Raw genomic sequence first — 24570 nt, forward strand, 5'->3', positions numbered from 1 at the left:
TTACTTCAAAGACCAACAGAAAAACGACAAAGAGACAAAAAAACAAAAACAAAAAACAACAAGAAAACAACCACGTCCTTTGTAGCCTTCTTGCGCCTCTTTCAGTCTCGGGGTCCTACAGGGGAGGGGCGAGGGGGCTCTTATTTATCTATGCCCAGGGGCCCATCCTCTCACCATCCGTCCCTGTGTTTAGGATCCTACACTATCAAGACTAAACTGACGTTAATCAAAGCCAAACGTTCGGAGCGCGCGCGCACGCGCGCGCCTGTCACCTCTCAGCTCAGTAGCAGTGAATGGGGCAGAGCCGCGCGAGCGCAGGGATCACTCGCGCTGGCTTGTTATTAACGTTATCTCTCGCGTCACTCATGTCCCCAACAACGCCGGCTGCTGCTGCTGCTGCTGCTGCTGTTGCTGCTGCCGCCTGCGGAGGAGGAGGAGGAGGAGGAGGAGGACGGGACTGCGGTTCAGGTGCACCGCTGTGATTGAAAGACAGTGAAGTTGTAACGCTACGGAGAAGAGACGGACGAACCCACGGCTGAAGCACGGCGCGCCGATGTGTTCGTGTGTTGAACCGCCATTGTTTTATCGCTGATGGGATTCCTTCAGGAGCGACCTGGCGCCTAACCCCTCTAAGGTAAGGAGGAGTGAAGCTAAACGACGGTTAACCAACAAAAGATAATAAGTCCTAACAGGGGTAGGATGCTGTTGTGGCTCAGGCATTTTGTACAAGTGGGGGGTGCTCTGTTTTGGGAGTTTGTGTGGGCGAAAGTTAGCTGCAACATCCCGTTGGTGAGCCAGTAATATGGGTGTCAGTTATAGTAAAACACTCGGCCAAGTCGTGTGTCCTCTGAATCTCGTTTCGGAGCAGGCTGCTACCAGCGACTGACCCCACATTATCACCATCATCATTAGGCTATTACAATTATAATAATAATATCATTATAATTGAATCTTTAGTGCCGTTTGACACGGCTGTGAACCGGCTCTCAGTGAATTGTCAACGCACGCAAACTTGTGGTAAGTGAGTGCAAACGGGACAGACAACAAGGCTGCCATTGTACCGGATCAGCGGCGGATTAACGGAATTCCTTTTCTCTGCACCGTCTGAATGGCCTTCAGTCCTTCTCTGCCTGCCTGCCTGCCTGCCTGCCTCCCTCTGTGGGTATAACATCTCGATTTCTAGCTGATTCAACCTTTGGCACTTGTTAGAAACAGTAAACTAAAACACCTCACAGCCAGCAGCCACCAAACCAGAGACGTCCAACTGAGCTGTAGTGAAACATGTTAATGGGGCAGTGCTCGCCAGCAGATTGTTGTAGTTTATTGTTGTCCGGGCATGTGGCTGAAAACTAGTGATTAGTAAACAGATGGGCTGCAACCAGTAATCCTTTTCATTATGAAATCATCATTTAGGCTATAAAATGTCAGAAAATAGTGAAAACTGTCTGCCACAATGTCCCACAGCCCAAGGTGGCATCTTCAAATTTCTTGTTTTGTCTGACCAACAGTATGAATCAAAAGACATTTAATTTATAATTATATACCTTAGAGAAGAAATGCAAATCCTCGCTTTTGATAAGCCGCAATGAAAGAATGTCCAGCGTTTGAGCCTGATAACCCACTGAAATCATTACCCAATTATCAAAATTGTTGGCAGTTAAGTTTATATCAATTGAGTGATTGACTTATTGTTTTATGTTTAGTGAACAGCATTGCAAGGTGATGCCACAGGGCTTTAAACTCAGGCTGTATAGAGTTAATGAGCACAAGAGGACAAATACAGTATGTGTCACACACAGTAGGTCTTCAGCATGTTGTTTGTCTGCCCTGCTGATAAAAAGCTGTTGTCTTATGACTGATCATCACTGTTAAGGATAAAAGATTGTTATGTAGGCTGCAAACCTCTAATGACATCCCACAGACAATTAGACATGAAATTGGTTTAAGCTCTTTTATGTTCTAGCATTCTCGGACAAAAAACAAACATAGGCCCACATTTTGTATTTCTTACTCCTCCACCCCTCCCTCCTTCCATACACTTGCACATCATGCACAACATGCACCATCCCCAGCCCCCCCCCTCCTTCCACCCCAGTATGTGGTCAACCAACACGTGGGGAGGTAATCCCAGCTATTGGGGTAATCTCCTCAGCATGACGATCAATAGGGGAGGCTGTGCGATGACTACCAGACAACATTAGCGGGGGGACAAAATTTGTGCCAAAGAAAAATGATTTAATCATCTAGATTAGGTCAGGAGACTGGGGTCTGGACAGGGGCTTGTTGCTGGAAGGGGGGGAGGGGTACAGACAGAGCAGACAGGAAGATGTGAGGGGTAAGGCCATCTCTACTTTGGGCAGCTCCCTTGTGTGACAATGGGCTGAAGCATTTTGTTTTTTGTTTTTTTTTAATCTGAACCAAATGAAAACAAAAATAATGCTACACATCTGGAACAAAAATCAAATGGGCAGTGCCACAGCCAAAATGGGACTGTTACAAGAGTGAATGTGTTGTGAATGTGTTATGAGTGTATAAAAAAAAAAAAAAAAAGGAAAAATGGAGGCAAACAGTCAATAAGAAGTGAGGAATTTTTTGTTTATCAAGATGTAGAACTACAAACGCATTTCTTGTGCATGATAAAATCGAGGAAAATTAACAGAATCAATATTTTAAAAAATATGCTAATTGGTTTTTCTTAACCTCATTTCAAAAGAACACTTTAATCTCACAATAATAGTTACAATCTGTTACGGAAATGAATGACCCCATCACATACAAACAACGAAATTAAACTTTTGAATCTTTAGATTTCTGTGATGAACTCTGATTTTCTAGGGAGAAAACCCCGAAGAGGAATATTTGATCAAAACAGGTCAAAACCATTATGCTGTAATTCCTGTGAATGCATTGTTATATAGTAAAAACAGAGCACGTGCTCGGGTACAGACTTAGAGAGAAAATCATGAGCTGCAATGCTGCTGTTTATGACTTCCAACATATCTTGTATACACACTGTTAGTACAGGTGAGTTTAATCCTCAGTTGAGAGGGTAACAACATTTTTTGCCACATGTTATTTGCTATCTTATCAAATACTTGTAATCACTTGCTGCCAATACCCCCCGCCCCCTCTCAAAAAAAAAAATCTTTAAAATTCCCTTTGACTTGTATGTAATTATTGTTAAATACCTCGTTTTTACTGACAGTATATCTTAACTAAAACCTAGCACAACAACCTCACAGATATGTTTTAGATGGCTCCATGTCCCTGTGCAGTTGAATAAAACAACAACAAAAAAAATCTGAGCAAGTCGACTATCTTGTATATATCAGTAAGTAGTGAGAATTACACTTAAATGTAAAAATAGCTGAACTATTTTTGCAGTGCCACAAGTCTGCAAAATATGGGTAGCTGCTTTTGAAATAGTGTGCGCGCATACATGTGCACATTTTGCCTAGTGTGCATCCTCTCATTTGATGTTATTACCTAACAGAAGAGCATACAGATGGACTACATACTGGATTCAGTCTCATGTTAACATATGCTAGCTGTCTCGCCCATGTTATCTCTCTCTGTATGGGGTGTGTTGTTGAAGGCCCAAAATATTAAATTTATTTAAAGTGACTACATGTAAACAGATTGGGATTGAAGGACTCCTGAAATATATCTCTTGAGAAAAAAAAGAAAAAAATTAAAAAAATTACCCAGATACTGTGCCATGTCCTGGAAAGAACGGTGATTTAATTGGAGCTGAAACAATTAGTCAATCTGTCAATTAGCGTATCGACGGAAAAATACAATGTAGATAATCAATTACTCATTTAATTTTTTTAAAACCAAAAAAAAAGGTAAAAATGTTGAGATGTTTATATTTGTCAACTTGGGCTTTGGGAAATTGTGATTTGCATTGTTCACTGTTATCTGGCATTTTGTAAACCAAATGATTAATCAGGAAATTGGCAAGTTAATAGTAATGAAAGTAATCATTATTTGGAGTCCTGTTTGAGTCATGTGAAGGTGCACTCATATATTCTGGCAAAATATCAAATAGGTTTGGAAAATGGGGGAGGATGGCCTTTACTGTAGTAACTACTTCGATGTCCTTGCCTTTGCAAATAGTAATTGTTTTTATGAAGGGTAGTGTAGTCTAATTAAATTAAAGTACTGATGTAATGATGTGCGGCATTCCTCTCTGTCCAGGAAGCAGCTTTTCTTTGGTAACATTTAGAACACCAAAACAAATTATTAGTGCGAGTGAGTATTGGATGAACTGGAAAAAAAAAATCCCAGTTTGTGTATTTGAATGGGGGGGCAAACAAAAAAAACAAAAAAAAAGAGAACTTGCCCTATAAGTTTCCAGTGGAGGAACTGGAGTGCAAACACTGGCAAAATGTCCAGATGGAAGATGGGAGGGATGAGTAAGGCGTTCACAGATCCCTTCTGTTTGGCCTCATTGAGGCAGAGGGAGACGAGATTGGATGGGTCTGAGGGAGTCAGGTTACCATCGGCCCATTCTACTCCCAAGAAGCGGTGGTGTAAAAGATGCAATACCCCTAAGGAAACCTAATCCAGACCCTGCTGCCAGCTGTCATTCTTTTGCTCCAGGGTAAAATCGCTAAGCAGGTATCGCCTTACGCTTCTTCAATCCTTACCTTAATCATAGCAGGAAATGGGAAATTATACACGTGTTGTTCGGTATTACAAATCAACATCTACCATGTAACTTGAGAATTTAGATCTTATACACTGATAAAGATCTACATTACATATCACAAAAACAAACCCTTAGGCAAGGTCAATTTCAAAACTTCTTAGAAGTACTGTTATAGTAATGAGGTTTTGCTATAGGTTTTTTTGAAATGGTATTTTTTATTTTAAAACATCAAATATCAAGTTTGGCATTTGGCTAAAATCAACACGAAATTGTTATCTAAATGAGAAATGTAAACACTCCAGTCTCTATCTTAAACACTCTGGGGGGATATTATACTAAATTGCTTTTGACCCCAAAATTTAAGATAACGTTTGAGACCCCAGTCAGTTAAATCTACTATTGAATTGAAGTAGCTTTATCCCATTAGATTAAAGTAAAGTAATCAAGGTGAAAGGGGAGTCAAATTTCCTAAAGTTTAGAAACTTCTACTCTGTTATTTCTGTCATGTTCTGTTAAGTTTGACTCAAACTTGAAAGTGACATTGGATGTTTAATCCTAAAATTGTTTCATTGAGGATGAATCAGGTATTGTAAGAGCACCCCGAGTTTCATTTTCCAGCTCAGACCAAAACCATGATTTAGAGCGGTCGATTAATTGAATTGTTGATCAGAAAAATAATTAGAAACTATTTTTATAATGCGTTAACCATCCAAGTAATTTTCCAAGCAAAACATTCTCTGTTTCAGCTTCTCAACTGTGAGATTTTACTGTTTTTTGTTTGTCTTACAGTAAACTGAGTATCTTTAGATTGTGGAGTGGTAGTTGGACAAAACTAGCAACATGGTTATTGACATTACTTTGAGCTCACTGTTTTCTTACATTTTATGGACCAGATAATTCATCATTTAATCTAGTGAGATTGATTCCTTCTCTAATTGAACAAACACTGCATGTATTCTATGTATACAAAGTCAGTTTCCCATTTAAAAAAAAATGAAGTTTAAAAAAGTATTTCTGGTCTATGGCAGAAATACTCCTCTGTGATAGAAATACTTTTCTGTGGCTAGAGTAACAAGAATATTGCTTACAATTTACTACAACATGCTGTATATTTAATCTTTGTTAATGTGGTATATTTTCTTTTAATTGCATTGGCAGTGTGATCTTTCCAAATCAAAGACAGTGTTTGATGTTCACCTGTCAAAGGTAGTAGAGAGAACACGTGATGGCAGAAAGACTGATCAAGTGAAAGACAGAAAGCAGAGTGATAGAGAGACATAAAGGGAGACAGTCAGAGCGAGTCTGAGCTGACCTTGCCATGATAATCTAATCCCTGTCGAGAGTGCTTTTTTTAGAGAGCAAGTTAATGCCAGCAGATTATACTGCAGTGTCTCCCACACTAGCCAATCCACACTGAAAAGAGAGTGGGTCCATAGTGGATCCTTAGACCTACCACAGCAGATAAATTAACCTCAATAACAGAAGGCAAAATTATTTGAAAATATTTCTAGAAATCTAATCTATTCATCTTTGCCTTCCTGCTTTCAGTAGAATTGCTACTTGTCAGTTTCTGATGTCTGCGTTTGGGCTTGCATGAGGCATCCTGTGTGTTTCACAGAGTAACTGTTCACATTTCCACATCAGGCAAAATCTCTGCTAAGATCTGTCTTGTCTTCTCTTTGTCAGTGTACCTTCCCTGGTTGTGCGCTTGCACTAAGGGGCATGCATGATAAAAGGCCACTCATTGAGCAGCTCATCTCATGCTATGAAGAGTAATCCCTGTATATGTTGTGTAACCGAGTGGAGAGTTGGAGAAGGAGGGGGATGGGCTCCAGTGTGCACAAGTTTGTCCGTGCTTGTGACTGTTGAGCTCATGGCTGTCTAATCTCTTAGGTACATTAGGCTGTTCGCCCACAGTAGTGTACGGCTTCACTGTTTTACATGCAGTTAAGTCACTCGAGGAACCCTGCCGGCATTGAATACTATCTTTGAGTCATACTCAAATTATGCTTTGGTACCAGGCTGTATTGAGGTTGTTCTGTGGTCACAGGATTTCGTTTGGGCGATAAGGCCTCAATATATTATTCACTGATTGAGTGATGCTCAGTTTTGTGGAATGGAAGCTTATTTTGCTCAGTGCAAGGTGCATCGGACTTCAGTGTTCACAATGTGACATGTGATGTTGACCAGTGCTAACTTGAGTTGGATAGCCATTAAACATGCCACCTCAAACAAGCACCTGGGAGTGTGTTTTGACTCCACTAAATCTGGAAGAAGTCCGTTTCCACTGCCTCAGCAGTGAATCAGTACAGAATTTTTTTTCTGCATACACTAAGGTGTTTTGGAACAAGTGAGGTGAATTTACTTCTCTGCTTTGGTCGTGCGTAATTCTGTACAGGTGTTAAGTATGGTTTACTGTCTGGTCTTTGACTTTTATTTCAAATAGCAATGGAAAACTAAGCTTGTGCTTTATGCAAAACTTATTGGTGCTTCAAAGGTTAATTTTAGTGTAACAAGCTTTACATGAGTTTTTCAGGCATTGGATAGAAGACATTTTACACTGAAAAGCAAATTCTGAGAAGCCCTCTGCCTGTCTAAACAAGATTTCACAGATTTGATTTCAAAGTATTTTTGAGAGAAGTTTAACACCATTTAGTGTGCTTCATCCTGTTCTTTAAAATGCAATATTTACATGCTTAGCAGGGTTTTGACAGGTTTGAACAAGCAGAAGGTTCAAAATTTTTATTTGCCATGTAACTACTGCATCTGACAAAAAATATGTGGACATTCATTTCAAATGCAACGTACAGGGGTTGCAGGATAATAAGGTCCAAAAAGGGAATGCACATACAATAATTGGCATGAAATATATAGTGAATTTATTTCCAATGGCCTACTAACTGTAACCAGCAACATGTTTCACTGGAATATTGGGAAGCAGTAATAATCTCTTTACATGTAGGGTGAATTTGCCTTCAATATGCTGTAAAATATTTTCTCTAGAACACATGGCTTCCAGTAATTTTACTGTCATTTTTTTATCACATATATTTTTCTGAAATTATATAATAGTTGACGCAGTACTTTTTTCTTTTTAAACCATTGATTTGATTTTTTGCATGAATGCATTGACAGTGCCCACAGCAGACACATTTTTAGATTTAGAACTGGAGGGATGACTTAAAGATGAAGAAAACAATCTTAGACAATAACTCCTTGTATTTGAACTGCAATCTGTGTATTAGTTTGGTTTTATGCTTCAGTTGTGTTTTCAGTTGGTGGAAACTGACAGGATTATTGGATACAAAACAGTAGATGCGAGGTGAGGCTTAGCGAGTGACTATGGCTTTGAACACTAGCATAAGGACAGTCACATGCTACCTCCAGTCAGGGGTATGCTGGCACAGGTTTGTTGCTGGTTGTTGAGAATATTTGGATGACTTCAGCACATACACTCACACAAGCACATATGCATGCACACAGTCATGGGGAAGACATACTTACTCAAAATTGTTACATATTCTACTAGTCTGCATTTTCAGAATTTTGCAGATATTAGCTCTAAGTCTACGTGTCTTTGTTACAAAAAGAGGTGAGGTATTTGAGGGATTTTGCTTTGTTTGATACTACATGGTAAATTCTATTTCCAGTCCCTGCCGGGAAATTACACCCACAGGTTTGGTGCAGCGACCAGGCACACAAGCAGTGCACACACATGACACACTGACAGTGTATATTTTCATGCAAGCACACTCACGCGCACGCACACACACACACACACACACACGCACACACACACGCACACGCACACACGTACGCAAGCACACACACAGGCTCTTAGCATCAGTGCCCTGACCATAGGGAGTTTGTGCTGAGCTGGTTGGGACGTCAGGATGAATCAATGCGAGGACAGCTGACTGGACATGCCTATTCATCTGCCAAAGAAAAGAGAGAAAAAAGGAGTGAGGGATTCTAAAAGAAATTAGTTAAACCCCTGGAGCAACATGTTTGGCTATCTGCATTACTTTACAGATCCTCCAAAGGGCTTTCAGTGTTTATGGGATGAGAAAAGGAGAGGTGGAAAAGATAGAACAGATAGAAAAATAAGAAAACTGGAAGGATAAAATTATTATTTAAGCTTCATTTCTGTTGTGAAACTTGCAAATATCAAGTTAACATACATTCCCTTATTATCACAATAACTCCACAAATGCAATTTCTTGTATGATTGAGCAGAAGAAGGATATTGCAGTTGCAAAAATATAGCACACACTAAGCATGTAGGCTGCTTTGACAAAGGCCTAAGCTCATACTGTATAGGCGGCTAACTCCATACTGATGGCCCGTTTATTCCCATCTGTTGCCCTCAGCTCTCTGACTTTATCCCCATTGTGTTAACTCATTACATTCGCCTTAACCTTAACCCCTTAATTGCCACCCTCCAGTTTCTCTTGCACATCCTCCCCCTCTTGGAGACGGTGTGCCACATTGCCCATGCACTAATCTGATGGCGTCTGCCTACCAAACACCTGCTATGTCCGGAAAAACCTCCTAAACTCCTCCCATATTCCAGATACAGCACCCATTCCAGCGTGAGCGGATCAGCACACATGACCGCAAGCAGGCAGGCATGCATGCATGCAGACAGATGCGACCGTGGATGCAGACACAGATAGAATTAGAATTCAACCTGAAAATCATCCCAGACTCAATCTGTTTTTTTTTCTCGCCTTTAAGTGTTTGTGCACCTAGTTTTTCATCCCATTCAGAGACTGACAAGACAAACAAGAGTCGTCTTTTGTCCTGCCTCTTTGCCCAGACTTGTATACGAAGACAGTGACATGCAGGCCAGGGCCTCTTTGCTTTAACAATAACTCTCTCGACCCCCCAATGAGAGATGGAGGTCCAGACATGAGGCAATGTGACAGTTCTAGTGCGGCCAACACAATAGCAAGTTTTTCTTTTGACTGCCTGGCTGGCTATACAACACAGATTCCTTTTCTTTTGCTTTTAACAGTTGAACAAATAGTCATGTTTGCCTGGGGAACATGTTTAACCACATCAGAGTCTCCCCATGTTACTATTCTTTATGTAGAGTACAACAAATGCCTATGTTTTTTTCAGGGTGTTTTTGTTCTGGTTTTAATCAGATGTCTCAGAAATATTAGAGCCTCTTATGACAGGGTTATCTTCCTAGCTGCTGGAATAATATGCCTCCAATTTATGAAAGTTTACTTCTGTGTAAATGCAGAGTTTGCTGAAATATAAAAATGTTAGAGAGGAAAGAAAGGTTTAAAAGACAAAGATTCACACATATTGCCAGTAGTGACAAGATTATTTTTCTCCCATTATTTAAACAGTAATTTGTAGGAATGTACCTTGTTACCTTCACCCACGATCTTATGTCAGCACTTACCTCAGAATCAATGCTATGTGTGTGTGTGTACGTGAGTTTCTAAAATGAAGTTTGTTGATAATGGATTATTGATCGTGAATTAGAGTGGACTACCCCTCAGGGCTCATCCTGGTTGGCCAGGAATGAATACATCTCTTCATGCTTCACCTCACACACTCAATTTAGGCATAGGAAACCAAAGGACACACACACACAAGCATGTTGAGACACTGACCCGCGCTCTAATATGTACAGACAGGCGTCGCTCATCCACTAAGGGACAAAGGTTATTCTGAAATCTGTGTGATGCAAATTGCCTCAGTGGGCTCTTTCTCCCAGTGCAGGGTTTTTTTTTACTTTTTGCACATACTGAGTGGAAATGCCTTGCATATAAGCAAGTTCTGCTGTTTGTCTGATGTTAGTGCGTTCATAGCAAAACCAGTCCCTGCATCTCTGGGAATGTTCTGTGTACCTAGACGCTAGAGGAAATAAAGAAATGCACTTTTGTTTGACAGTTTTGAATACTCATCTGTTCTTTGATTCTGGAGCCTTTAACCGATTTTAATCGATGGTACTATTAGACAAAAGGGATCAAGGTTAACTGAAATAACTTTATTAAATACTGTAAATCCTTAATTCCTGTATTCTGTGTAGCATTCAGAGTTTGTAAGGCAGCATGCCAACAAAAGGCTCAATAACCATTTTCATGTTCAGTTTTGGCCTTACTTGTTGATTTCTCTCTCATGGTGGCCTGTGGTGTGGAGAAAGCACTCCGACTATCAAAAGTATTCAAAGTATTACAAACTAAATAAGAGGTGCTCTGTGCATAGCTAAAGCTTTTATAGGCTATTGGCTTGGCAAAATTTCTGAATATTGTATACTGTTTTGACAGTTGTATGATTTATGCATGCTGAACTTTTCATACACAGTTTAATTAATAACAATTTTGTAATTCAAGTACAATATTATTATAAACATTATTATCAGCCCATATTACTATTAACACTTCCCTATTCTGTTATAATGGATTATGGATTGGTATTAATGTTTGACCAGCCTTTCTTGATCTGATGAAAAAATAGTGTTATGTGAATTTTTATTACAAATGAAATATCACAAGCCTAATATTAATTTCTTGTTCTATTTTCAGGTACTCTCTCCAAAACAGCAAGCAACTTGATAAAGAACATCTCTTCAGAGATCAGGATGGACGCTAAAGCTGTGATGTTTTGCAAGTTTTTGATGTCGATTCTGAGAACTCACTAACTTCTGGAACATAAACTTCGCATAGTTTGAGGATTTATTACACAGCTGTGGTTTCTGACATACCAGTGCTCCAGGAAAAGTAATGGAGACAGAAGAGAGGGAGGATGTTTCACAAAAACACGCAGCTAATATAAAGGTAGAGACAGAGGAAGATGTGACCTCTGGCCACACATGTGGGGTGTGTGGCCGCAGCTTTCCTCTTCTCAGCTCTTTGTCCCAGCACATGAGAAGACACACAAGAGAGAAGCCGTACAAGTGTCCATACTGTGAGCACAGGACGGCTCAGAAGGGCAGTCTGAAAGCCCACATCCGAAGCCATAAACTGGGCCTATTCGGCCATAACCCCAGTGACAAGGAGGGGGATGGAAATCAGGAGCAGAAAGATAACGTGGAGACCCCTGACCCTCCTGAAATCATCGGCACATCTGACAAAGCCCATAATGTCAACGGGAAGGTGAAGAAGAAAGGGACCAAGAAAAAAGTTAAGGGTAAAGACAGTGTCGAGGCTGGTGATGCTGGGTCTTTTTCCTGCACCATTTGTGGCCAGGTTTTCCCTCAGGTACTACTCCTTAAATCCCACATGAAAAGGCACCGGAGCTCCCAGGATCACGGTTGCCGGATATGTGGTCGCCGCTTCCGCCAGGCATGGTTCCTCCAAAGTCATATGCGCATTCATCGGGTCAAGGCCCAGCTGCGGGGTGGCAAAAGCAACGAGCCGCCAGCCACAATCAATGGAGTTCCCCAGGACCCAGCATCCCTGATAAATGAGGAGTGCCTCTATGAGCTCTGTGCTGGCTGCGGTAACTTCTTCTATGACTGCCAGACCTTGCGAATACATGAGAAGCTACATAAACTGAACCACAGCCGTACTCAGACACAAAATCCACCACAAGTACACCACGAGGCCTCTGAGCTGCACATTGCTAAGAGGAATTTTTTGGAAAGCCTGAATCTCACACGTGTTGGAGCGAGGGATACACCTGAGGAAAAGAGCCTGGGCAGGCGAATTCCAGAGCTTGATCCAGTTTGTAGTTACCAAGCGTGGCAGTTGGCCACAAGGGGCCGACTAGTGGAGGCCACAGAGAAATGCCTGGGATGGGAGGAGAGACTAGCTGACGCAGAGGTGGCATATGACATTGAGAAGGGTGAGTATGTCCCCCTGAAGCAGGAGAAGAAGAGGAAGCAAATCGACACATCTAGCTCCAACATTAAGAAGAGGAAGGGTGATACAAGCCTTGATCACACATCAAACAGCATAGCTCACACTAAAGGTGGCGACAAGAGAATTTGCCAGAAGGATCGTATTTTGTTAAACGGACTTGGTCATGCATTTTATGAAGCGCTGCAGACTAAGAAGATCAAAGAAGTTCACTTTTCACCCAAACAGACCAACAGTGTCAGGAGCCAGGACCAGGAGGGTAAGCAAAATACACCATAACACACTACTTAATTAGACAAGATAGTAAATAGTAGTTCAAACTGCTTGATATTGGGAATCAATTACCAGGCCTAGTTTGTGCTGAGGACAGTTGTTTTATATTGAATATTGCACCCTTGTTAAATCAAAGGTCATGTTTGTTGGACATTTTCTGGTAAGAACTATTGCATTCAGTATGGACAGATCAAAAGTCTCCTATATTACTATAAAGTAAGATAAACCTAACACGTCGTCAATGTGGAAATTCAACACTAAGATCACTCTGCATTCATTTGGAAAAGTAGTTAGAATTTACCATTGTATTGTGGAAAAGGGAGACCTCTAGTGAATTTATAATTGAATTACAGCAACTGTAATTGCACTTGCTTATTTAAAAAGATTTCGAAAAGCACACCCATGAAGGTTTTCCTCACAGAGGCTTCAGAAGAATTTAACATACTTATAAAGTTTAATTCCAAAATGTATGTACCTTTTTGGTTATGTATATTGTCGGATTTAATTAATGAATACACACAAAAAAAAGTGTAATACTGTTTTGCTGTTGGTGGTTTTAAAGGGCTCACAATTTCAGTTGGATCTTTGCACGCTTGCAGCAGTACTGAGAGAGCAGGTGCCACTATTCCAACAAACATTTTCATTTTTGAATGAATCAGTAATGGAAATGTGGGATAGAAATCAGGGTTATTCAAACTGATAACGCAGTGAGTTTGTTGTGACTGTGGAGTTTTCGCCTTTCAAATCCTGTATTTGTGGCAGGTAACACACATTACACCAAGCCTATCGCTTCATTAATATAACATCAACATCAACATTTTAATTTGTTCAAGTAGATTCAGAGTTGCTGTTTGTAAGAAAGGTGACCTAGGCTGCTTTACTACCCCATTCAAAAATTTGTGTTTAATCAGCTCAAGATAATGGAATGATTAAGATAACGATCCCTAAGAGTTTTCTGTAAAATTTACTTAGTTGATAATCTTTTTAAAAATATTAGTTATAAGAATGATATTTAAGAACGTAGAGTATATAACAATGAAATACTACATAAACGTATGAAATTAATCCAGACCAAGAGGTATAAATTACTGTAAGGTTCACTAAAATCCGTCAAATTTACTACCATTTAAGATGTTAAGCTAATGTCCGTATCAGCAATGAAACAATGATTAATTTATATAATGTATATTATCTCTGAGCGGATGTCTAATTCAATATGAAAATTGCTGGTTGCTATGATCTGTCTTTGGACCAATGTAACTCCAGACCCCTCACGGCCTTAAACGTTTGACAATGATTTTCTTGCTAGGATAATGTAATCACTGCTAATGATTCTTTGTGGTCTACATGCACATAGTAACACAACACTTTAATTTTACATCTGTCCTTTACACTGCTTCTTCTGCTCTTACGTACAGATAAAAAAGCCTACTTCTGTGAGCACTGTGATTTCCACACTGTCGACGCCTCACTACTCAGGTCTCACCTGCACAAGCAGCACCCGGACTTCCTAGGGCCCCACAGCAAACACAGCACCATTTTGGACAACATAAACCAGAGTGGTTCCAAAGCCTCAAGATACATGGACTACCTCAGAAACAGGAGTGTGTTACTCAGTCAGCCATACTGGAATCCTTACACATGTCCGCCTGGCCAAGGGTCAGCAGAGTCAAACATTAAAACAGACAGGTCAAATGGTACAGAGTTCAAAGGGCAGGGACATACTAATAATGATGCTGACAGTCTTCTCAATTTGTCTGCATTACCTGTAAGTGAAGGAGACAGCACTGTTAATTACCCAATAAAAACAGAGGGCCTGGTGAAACATCAGTGCCCATACTGCTCTCACACAACCAACTACCCAGAAGTACTGTGGATCCATCAGCGAGTTGCACACAGGGTGGATGTCAGCAGCTCCGTGGCGCCCAAGTGGGCACCCTCCACTAACAATCTCAAGAGTTTAAAGGCAAGTGCTCCCCAGTGGAGACGCACAGGGCCTCCACCGTTCCTCGAGGGCAAGGACTGTCCAGCTTTACCCGCTCCAAGAACTCAGCGCACACAGCCCCCAGGCTTCTCAACACCTAGCAGCAGCAGTAGTAACAGCAGCGGCAGCAAGCACTCGGCAAGAACCCAGTCTCAATCTAAAACCCAATCAGGTGTCTCTAAGTCCAAGCATCAGACAAAGGACTCACGCTCTTCAGATGGGACAGTCTCTAGTGGGAGGGTGGGACTTCTACCTCAAAAGAAGTCTGGTGGACATAACCGGGCAGTGGAGGGGGGAAGTAAAGGCTCCAGCGCCCAGGCTACTTCATCAAGGAGTATTGTGCATAACAAGAGTGTCTCTAGTTTCCAGCCTACCAGCAGCCCGAAACACAGAGTCCACAGAGCTGCAGTGGAGGGAAACTTCCCTCAAGAGGGTTTGGGTTTTATGTTGGCCAGGAATCATGGCGGGACTTCTTCTAACACAGCTGCAGATAGACTCCATCTCCGCAGGCAGTCATGTGACTCCTCTTCAGGTCTTAAGGGTCCTGATCTGTGGGCTGCCATGAACATGTGGGGGCTACATGGAAGCAAAGCATATTTAGAACCACTCCTTTTTGCTCAGGGAAAGAATGAGTCAACGGGAGAAATGCCAATGGACGTTGATATTTTGGGTCTCCTGAAGAACTACAGTCCCCACGATCTGGCTGCTCTCTATCAGCACTGGGGGTTTGTCGACCCCAGGGTTGATCCACAAGGTAAGAAGGAACATTGATTTTGTGTTTTTTGTTCTGTGTGTGGGCAGAGAACTGATTGAATAATGCTTAGTTGAAGGTGGAGGCCAACACTGATTAAAAGTTGGCTGAAATTAAAATTTAAATGCATTGAAACAGATTCAAATTGTAGTCACGTGGCTTTACACACCCAGTTAGTGTGACTGTTAATGTTGTGATGTTTTTCAATGGATGAGTCACTTTTCAAGTATCTCGACTATTAATAAAATCTGCAGAATGGGATATTTTTGTTTAAATGCTCATGTCACACTTGTTTTTACAGCAATGTTGCCGTTAAATGGAGATTTTGGAAATGAAGTCCATTCCTCCTCTGAAGCTTCCAAACAGGTATCTTTACTTTGCAGCACTATGTAGGTTTGGATTTAAAGCAAAGATTAGTGAGTAAAAATGGTCCCCTCATCCTTCAACCTAAAACTTGAATTAAAAAAAACCCCAAACCTTATGCTAATCAATTAAATGTATAATAACCAATTGTTTGAACATGCAAATTATAATTTGACTCATCTTCATAAGTGAAGTTTACCCATAGATGAAAAATTTTGTCTCTCAACTTACAATTGAAAATATAGGCCTGTTTTACTCCTGTATTTACATACATCTTGGTGTGATGAAACAGAATAATACATTAATATTTTAGAGAAAGTCACAGAGTGTTAGTTCTCACACTGGCTGGTGGTAGGACAATGTGTTTATTTCTTTTGTATCACAAACCGTGCCTTAATTACAGTTCGAAATGAAATATATAACTGTAAAGTCAGTCAACTACAAACCTGATCGGTCGCCTCACTTTCTGAAATTAAGAACTACCTAAAAGTCCCGTTGCTCACAATTGTGTAGAGTATGTCTTCACAAACTGTGTGTCCCCGTTCTCCTGTCTGTACTGTGTCTTTGTCAGAGTAGAGTCTGTCATTTCATTTTTCACACGTGTGTCTGCGTATTTTCATGTTTGTCTGCTTGGCTGTCAACTTCCACAACCTGGCTGTCTCTTCCCTCTGATTTTGTAAGAGGCACTGACAGGGATAAGGCAAACAAATAATAAAAAAACAAAAAAACAAAAAACAAAAAAAAACACCGTTGTCCCCCTCGGGGTAAAACTCGCCCAGCATCTCCATATGGTGTGTCATCCGCCTGTCAGTCAGTCCTACCCTGATGCTACCTACAACTGTTCTTGCTTTCTCCTCTTTCCCTTAAAGTAATGTATGGGCAACTTTTTAAAACACAGGAGATGGGCAATCTCTCAGTCTTTAGGGGGTAGGAATTACTAATCAGATAAAACTAATAGGAATAACAACTTATTTGAAAAGATAAGTGGATAATAACTAAATGAGACAGTTACATAAATAGTTTGATGCTACAAATTAACACTTAATGTTAATGATATTAAGAAATTAGAATATTTCAGACTGATTTCAAACTATCATCACTGTGTGATTTAAACATTCACGTATTTCAGCATGGTAGTGCACTGCTAGCTCATTTATTCATAGCTTGATTATTTGAATGTATAATATTTACACACTCACACGCACACATTGTTAGATCTAATTGGTATGCCTCACACTTTTCTCCTGCAGGTGAGCAGCCGCTCCACTTCCTCCTCAGGGTCTCTTCATAAAGGAACGTGAAAACACATCGTGTTCCCGTTGGCTTCCAGCTTGCACGATACTAACTGCTGAACAAAGAGGCCTGTTCTTTAAATGAACCAGCCATAACTCCTAAAGGACATGGGCAGTGGATAATGCACAATATATGCAAAGCAATGAGGTGGACTGATTATTTTGTCATTGTGTATGGTTGTTCTATTTGAAGTGTTAGGCATGCTTTTTGTTTTTTAAGGATGTAGATAGTAGTTACGGAAACACACATGGAGAAATGTTCTGTGGAAGTGAGGCTGAATGATTTAGGCTTATTGCCTAGAAATATAAATGATAGGAAGACACTGTATGGGAACAACAGCTCAGGTGGAAACAAACTGAGAAGCCACAGTTACAAAGATAAATAAGACATTACTTAAAGACACTAAGATGTCTGCTGTTTTGAGGTTAAAAATTAGTTTTAACTGGAGAAAGGCCCCGCACAAAACAATATGAAATACCAAATCTTACAAGTAAAGATGCCACTAAAAACATTTAGAACTAGAATGGCACTCAGTAGAAGGCATACCTTCACCAAGGCCAGTGACAACATACACCAGACTTCAGGAAAAAAAAAGTGTATTTCATAGAAAATTATCCAAATCTGCCCCAAAATTTTTTGGGTTCTTCCTTGGTCCATAGCCCATGCCTCTATCAAAATCAGTGTAAATGGGTTCAGTAGTTTTTGTGTAATCCTGCTGACAAACAAACAAATAAACAAACCAACAGACAGACACAGGGTGAAAACATAACCTCCTTGGCGGAGGTAATTAAAAGATGCCCTGAATGTTTCGCTTCACTATTACCTTTCTATGTATGTTCCAGTTTTCAGTTTGATTTTTTTTTTTTTTAATGGGGGCTATAAACTTTTTTTTTTTTTTGGCTTAGGGTAATTGTCTCAACATTCAGAATATGCGACAGGGCAAATAAATGTAAATTGCGGGTAAAATATTGTAACTTTTCAGTTATAACTCCATTAGACCTGAGAGTGGATCATTGGTCAGATTTTCTCATCCGTATTCCTTGACATGTATAGTGACAATAAATTCAGTAGCGTCAAGTAAAAGGGCTAAGTCACGGTTACTTTCTTTTCAGTTATAGTGAAAACCAGCAGAGGAGCTCTTCCACAGTTTTCAAACTAACAGAGCACAAAATCATCATCCCACTGCAAGTACCAGCTTAAATCAGAGCTAAATCTGACCAGAATCCAGCTTTTAGGACTATGAGCTCAAACACCCCACACACGCGTTTAGAAGGAAAGGATGCACTGGTTGTGTTATCACTCTCAAACTGAATGCTGTGATCAAATTGTTCTGCAGCCAGCAACCTAATGTGGCGAACTGGCTTCAACTCAAAAAGCTGGCAAAAATATTTCTCCTCGACATCATTATGATGATTATTCATCTTATTTTGGAGACATTAATGCAGTTTTTTTTTTTTTTTTTTTTTGCATTTGTTACAGAAATAACATTTTTATACAACAAAGACTTGCCATACATTAGACATACAACACGCATCACATCCAAGGCAATCTCTGACAATGTTTCTGGGGTCAGTTGTAGTGTATTAAGGGAATCAGTGCAGTGTACCAGCCATCCAAGTTTATCAAATACTCTCTTCTAGTTTACAGCCTCAAACAGCACCACAGGCGGTAAATCAGCAAAAACTTGGGTAATCTTAGATCCTTGGTTTTTTTTTTGACCAGTATGAAATCTAACATCCATGGTCTTTATCATTAAAATCCACATTTACTAATTGCAAATCCGTGGCTATTGCCAAATTTAAGGTCCAGAATGGAAAATCAATTCATGTGAGAAAACCAGAAAATATTTAAGTAAATTGGTGGCCGTCATTGTAGCCAGTCTGTATAAACAGGTTTGTGTCAAAATAACCAGTGATCAATGATAGTGGTATTGTGCTTTATAATTCTCAATGCTAGAATTTGTCCTTTATATCCAATCAGAAAAACAGTGTAAACATCAGAGTTGTTTCATATTGTTCTAGTTATGTAGCAATTTAATGCTGTAATTTTAGAAGTAGAAACTGTAGCGTTAATTTCTACTGATGTGGCCCCGACTTACATCTGCCAGTTGAGCGACTGAAAAACTACAGTTTTAAAAGACTGTAAAATATTTGTTTTTGACTTTTTGAAATTCACCTCATTCTCAATTTGTTTTCATGTGTTTTCTGTTTGCAGATTTGTTTAGTATGTTTACATTTTAGTTCTACTGATTCATTGTATTTGTGTCCCATAGAGAAACAGTCTATGCATTTGACAGAAAGCCATCAAGTTATGAATTCTTGGGAGATCTTGAGAATACATAATTTTATTATTGGAGTATTGACTTTGATCTGTGTGGAAATTTGTTTTTTTTGATAAATATTGTAAATGATAGTTTTATTTAATGATATTTTTGTTTGCTAAGAATGGCATTTTAACACTCCTTAAGTACTTGATATTTGTAGTAACAACAGAAAATGTTAAAAAAAAAAAAAAACTTTCAGTGACACACTTGAGGTCAGAGTACAGTGTCTGTAAAGAGGCTGCTGCAGACAGTTTGGAGGGGGAAGAGTCACAGGAAACCATGAGACAGTCAAGTTTTATGCAAGCCTGAACTCTTATGCGAAACTAAAGCTTAAAGTTGAGCTCTCACTGAGTTCGTTTTTGTGACTATGTAAACATGTTTCATAGTTAATAATGATGTTGGTATCAGAATTTCTATTTTCACCAGTTCTGCGCCTGTCTGTAAAATTATTAAAATAAAGTTGGCTAATTGTTGATTTACAATAGTGTTATGCTTATCCACACACACGCACGCACGCCATCAATTAAAATTACAAATGCATCAAATCGCTGGTAAATACACATTACCTGTTGTTTTGATGGACAGTAATCTCTGGAGCTTTTAGATGAGTATTTAGAATATTTCATGCATATAAATGATACAAAGCATTGGTTCCCAACCCTCCTCTGGAAGATATAATAAATCTGCTGAATTATGGGTAAACAAATTTAGAATGCAGCTACAAAATATGACTTTAAAAAAGTATTTTTTGACCTTTTTTTTCTCCCTACTCTTTTCTGGTGAATTACCGGGAAATATTACATATTAAGGCCCCTAAAAATGTCAACTAAACCAATCTGAGCAGGTAAAGTGGCCACCGTTTATACATGTATGCAAGTTGTGATGAAGGACCACAAATTCATCACTTCATTTTTATGGGTCACAAGCCAAAAAAGTTGGGGACCACTGACATAAATAAGCCTTTTTATGGTTTACATTCAGCTCTCTCATTTTATTCCAAAGATAAATTTTAGCAGAATGTAAATAAAGGCTTATAACTGTCTCGAGTCCGTGAGGATTATTTGCCCATAATTCATTCTGTAAAATAAGTTGCTCTCTGACCAATGGCACATCTGAGCTGAGTGGATGGCCTCATACTTGCTGCAGTTTGCCACTGCTACCAGCAGATGGAAGGCAATATCAAGAAATAAAGGAGCCAAGAACTGCTTTTTTACAAATTCAACCCCTCTTCTATAAGCTGTCCCTGTGTACAACTTGAAACAGTACAAAGACAAAGCTTCAAATTATGGATGAACCCCCCCACAGTTTTCTGCCTGCAGGCTTGATCGAGATGTCAGACTTGGCCAGCTGAATCCAAAGGCAACTTTTATCGTTTTAGCTTTTTAAATGTGTCAAGTGGATAATGCTTACCACATGAAAAAAAAAAACCAAAAACAAAACAAAATAATTCACTGAGTCACAGAAAAGCATTTGAGTTCTAATATTTTTCTGTGTGACTGTCAACATATGTGCAGCAGACCTTATCTGGTCGGTGAAACCCAGAGGAGAGAATAAATACTGAATAAAGGTTGTACTCAGCTGCTGTTGTCTAGCACAAAAGGCAGGGCACAAGTACTTGTGCGACTGTGCATGTGTGCCCGTCCGCGTACACGCTGGTGTGCCTGTATGTCCTTGTCACAATGTGTTTGTCAGCGGGTTGTGTTATATCTTGGTGCAGTGACAGCATCAGTTAGCTGCCTGAGAGACATCAGAGATCATGTACGCAGCGCCACCAGCCAGAGGGCTGAGAGTTGGTGCCGGCCACAGGGTCTGAGAGTAGATAATGTCAGGCGGCTTGGAGCGGGAGAAATGCAGCGGCATATGTTGTCTGACAGGGAAACGCCTGGCTGTTGTCGAGCAGAGGGAAGAGACGGACTGGTGGCCGATTGGAGTGACAGCTGTCAGGACTGTGCGTGTGTTGTACTGCTGTCCTTATGAGAACCAGTCCGAGCTTCAGACATTGCAAGTGAGAACAGTATTGTAATGTGACTTTATATTCAGAGTTATTAATTACTTTCTTAACAGGGTGGTTTAAGTTTAGTATTCAGGTTTTGGGGATACATGTGGTTTAGGTTAGGCTAAATGTTAAAGTGAAATCGTGGTTTCACTTCCAAGCCTTGAAGAGAAAGTTTAAAAAGTTAGACTTGACAGTGAAGTGAAAGGAATTTACTGTTCTCCATACACACCAGACCATATCGTAGGAAGATTATAGAAAATATGATTGATTTATTTCTTTATGTAACTGTTAAATCAATTTAAAAAACAAACAAACAAACAAAACAAAAAAAACCCCAGGAAAATGTACAGAGTTCGGTAAGTGTCTCCAGCTCTGCTTTGGGACAAAAAAATGAATAAATAAATATAAATTAGATTAGGTTTGGGACGTGGGTGTGAAAGATAACACTAATTTGTTTAGTTTGTTGTAAGGGTTTAAAAGGGCAGGTAGTGTACGGTGAGAATCCAGGTTTGATCAGGAAGTGGGTGCAGTCAGTGTAAGCAAAGAAGGAAATGATTTCTTCAACATATTTCTCATATTTAGGACAAAGTTTCAGCTCTATGCACACATCATCTTGACCAGTGGTTCCCAACGTGGGGTTCAGGACCCCCATCAGTGATCCCAAGTTTAATCTAAGGGGTCATGAGATGGTTTGTAGAAAGTAAGGAAAATACAATAGTGTTAAGGGGAGAATGATGCCAAAAGCAAATAACATTGGGGACCACTGATCTAGACCTTAAGCCTACTGCTTTTGACCTCTTCATCCCTTTACTTTTCATACCAGTCATATTTAATTTTTAAACAAGTCTCGTCTTAAATTCGGTACACAACGTATGAAGATCTGTATGTGTTTTTCTTTTAGCATGCAGTCATATTTCCATATAAAAGTAAATTTTAATTTGTTTCAAGTCTTTAAAGTGTATTGCAGTGTCTCAGTTTTAGATACCGAGACCCCACTGTGACAGTAATGACTAGACAGCAGGCTAAAATACTGAGCGCCGCCTCAGACAGGTGTACACTGGTGATAAGGAGATTTCCCAGCAGCCACAGTTGGTGATTGGAAATGTTGTTCTTTACGTGCCGATTGTTAGAGCATGGCATTAAAAGTTGCCAGGGTCAGAGATGTGATACTCACATGCATCGTTGTTCTGTAAGATGCTCTGAATACAAGCATCAACCAAATGCCATATTATTTTTTATTTATTTCCAAGAATTTTAGAAAAGTATCCAACATAACGAGGATAATTATAAGCTTGAAGAGGTGATTCTCTCCCCTGGGTATTTTCTCTCCCAGTAACCATTGTTTAGTCCGATTCGATTTAATCCAATTTCTTCTTCAATCGTTGCACTTAATATTAAAAATGCTTTTGAGATTTCCATCTAAAATCAACAAGTGAACCCTCAATTCACAGCCAAGAATGATACCTTTAATATAGTTAAAAAGAAGTTTGTTAAGTCATCATTACGAACCTGCACTAAACACAGTAAAAGATGGAGTGTGACAGTCCAGGTAGAGAGAGAGACGCAGGAAGAAGGAGGCATATCCATCAGATTAACACACTGTAATGCCTTCCTGGTCTGGCTCCCAGCATCAGTGATTTATCAATGCAAAGCTAATAGCATCAATATGAATCTAACTAAAAATCGATATTTCATTACCTAATTGTTAGCGGGAATGAAGAAGGATGATTGTACGAGACAGCATTTGAGAGCATTTGGAGTTCACAGAGACATCTGGAGGACAATCTCAAACGGAAACTGCAGTCTCCCCTTTCAACACACTTTTAAAGAAGAGGGGGAAAGAAAAAAAAAATCAATGTGCATATCTTTAATATGACAAAACACTAACAACAAAAAGACAAAATCCAATGATTTGTTGCGTAATGCTGCTGTGAGGTTAAGACAGTGTCACAACCTTAGATTTTAATCAAAAATGATCGCAGGCCAACCATTACACATACACACAAGTTGTAGTCTGATGTATCCATTAAAAATACTGATTGTCTAAAATTGCTAATAGATATCAAACCCGGACAGTCATCACAGACCTCCAGTACTTATCACTTGCTTTAATCAGATCTGTTGGCAAAAGTTAATATAATTTGGTGACAGTAAAACTATTTCAAGTTTAATACCCTAAGCTGCGTCGAAGAAGAGTCATCAGATCTTAAAATAAATCATATTTGATAATCCCCTTCTTACTTCCTGAAACTGTCACCAAAAACACGTTTTCCGCTGTGATATTATATGTCGTGAAACCCAACGTAAACTTGCCCTGAGAATATTCCGTTTGTGCATTTGGGGTCTCTTAAAGGATAGGGTTGCTATTATTAGCCTTTATTCTAATGTTGTCTTATTTTCAACCAATCTCATTTTAAAAAGACCAAAACCAACAATGTGTTAACAGTCTTAATACTTTCCAGCTTCCCTAACCTCTGTCTGGCTCTCAGCTCCAAGCCCATTGGTTCCCACTGAGGATATAAATCTTAAACATTGGTCATGAATATATGTTTTTAATTTTTTTTTTTTTAAAGGCTCAGTAATCTCCTAAAAACAGCTGGGCACTGTAGTTTTTAGCTCATGTTACGGGAAGAGATAGTGCATTTGCTGGGACTATTTTCAGCTGTGGATTAATACAGCTGAAGATAAAGATTCCTTTTTAGCGAGAATTTAAAGTACCAGGATGATGCATGTGAGATTGACAAACAGCGGCTGTGCTCATGGCAATAAAAGAACATGTCAGCCTGTGCAATTTTGTGCCTCACTGAAGAGTATTTTAATAGTTTTTAAACAACAACAACAACAGAGATCTACGGCACAGAGGACCAAGATAGATATGCTAATAAACTCATGCTTGTTGATACTATCAATTCATTGCTGGTTTTGGTGTTCATGGGAGTTGTTGTCAATAAGGATATCTCCAGCCATGTCCTTTAGTCTACAAGCAATATTACCTGGTAGTATTGTATTCCTCTGGCCTGTGCCTTTGACAGAGGAGGTACTGGTGGACAACCTGTGCAAGTGAGATGACAGTGACATGCAACAAAGAATAGGCTTTAACCTTTATAGGAGAG

The 24570-nt window shown here is 39.6% G+C and overlaps 1 protein-coding gene across 1 annotated transcript; it reads left to right on the forward strand.

Annotated features, from left to right (window-relative positions):
* Positions 1–532: 532 nt before the first annotated feature.
* LOC120786429 (zinc finger protein 516-like) lies at positions 533–17483 on the forward strand. The gene is made up of 5 exons (XM_040121872.1): positions 533–634; positions 11200–12733; positions 14166–15485; positions 15784–15848; positions 17096–17483. The coding sequence occupies exons 2-5, from the start codon at positions 11398–11400 to the stop codon at positions 17144–17146; spliced, it is 2772 nt and encodes a 923-aa protein (XP_039977806.1). The 5' UTR covers positions 533–634; positions 11200–11397; the 3' UTR covers positions 17147–17483.
* The last annotated feature ends 7087 nt before the right edge of the window (positions 17484–24570 follow it).

Source organism: Xiphias gladius, chromosome 24, assembly GCF_016859285.1.
Source record: "Xiphias gladius isolate SHS-SW01 ecotype Sanya breed wild chromosome 24, ASM1685928v1, whole genome shotgun sequence".
Classification (NCBI taxonomy): domain Eukaryota; kingdom Metazoa; phylum Chordata; class Actinopteri; order Istiophoriformes; family Xiphiidae; genus Xiphias; species Xiphias gladius.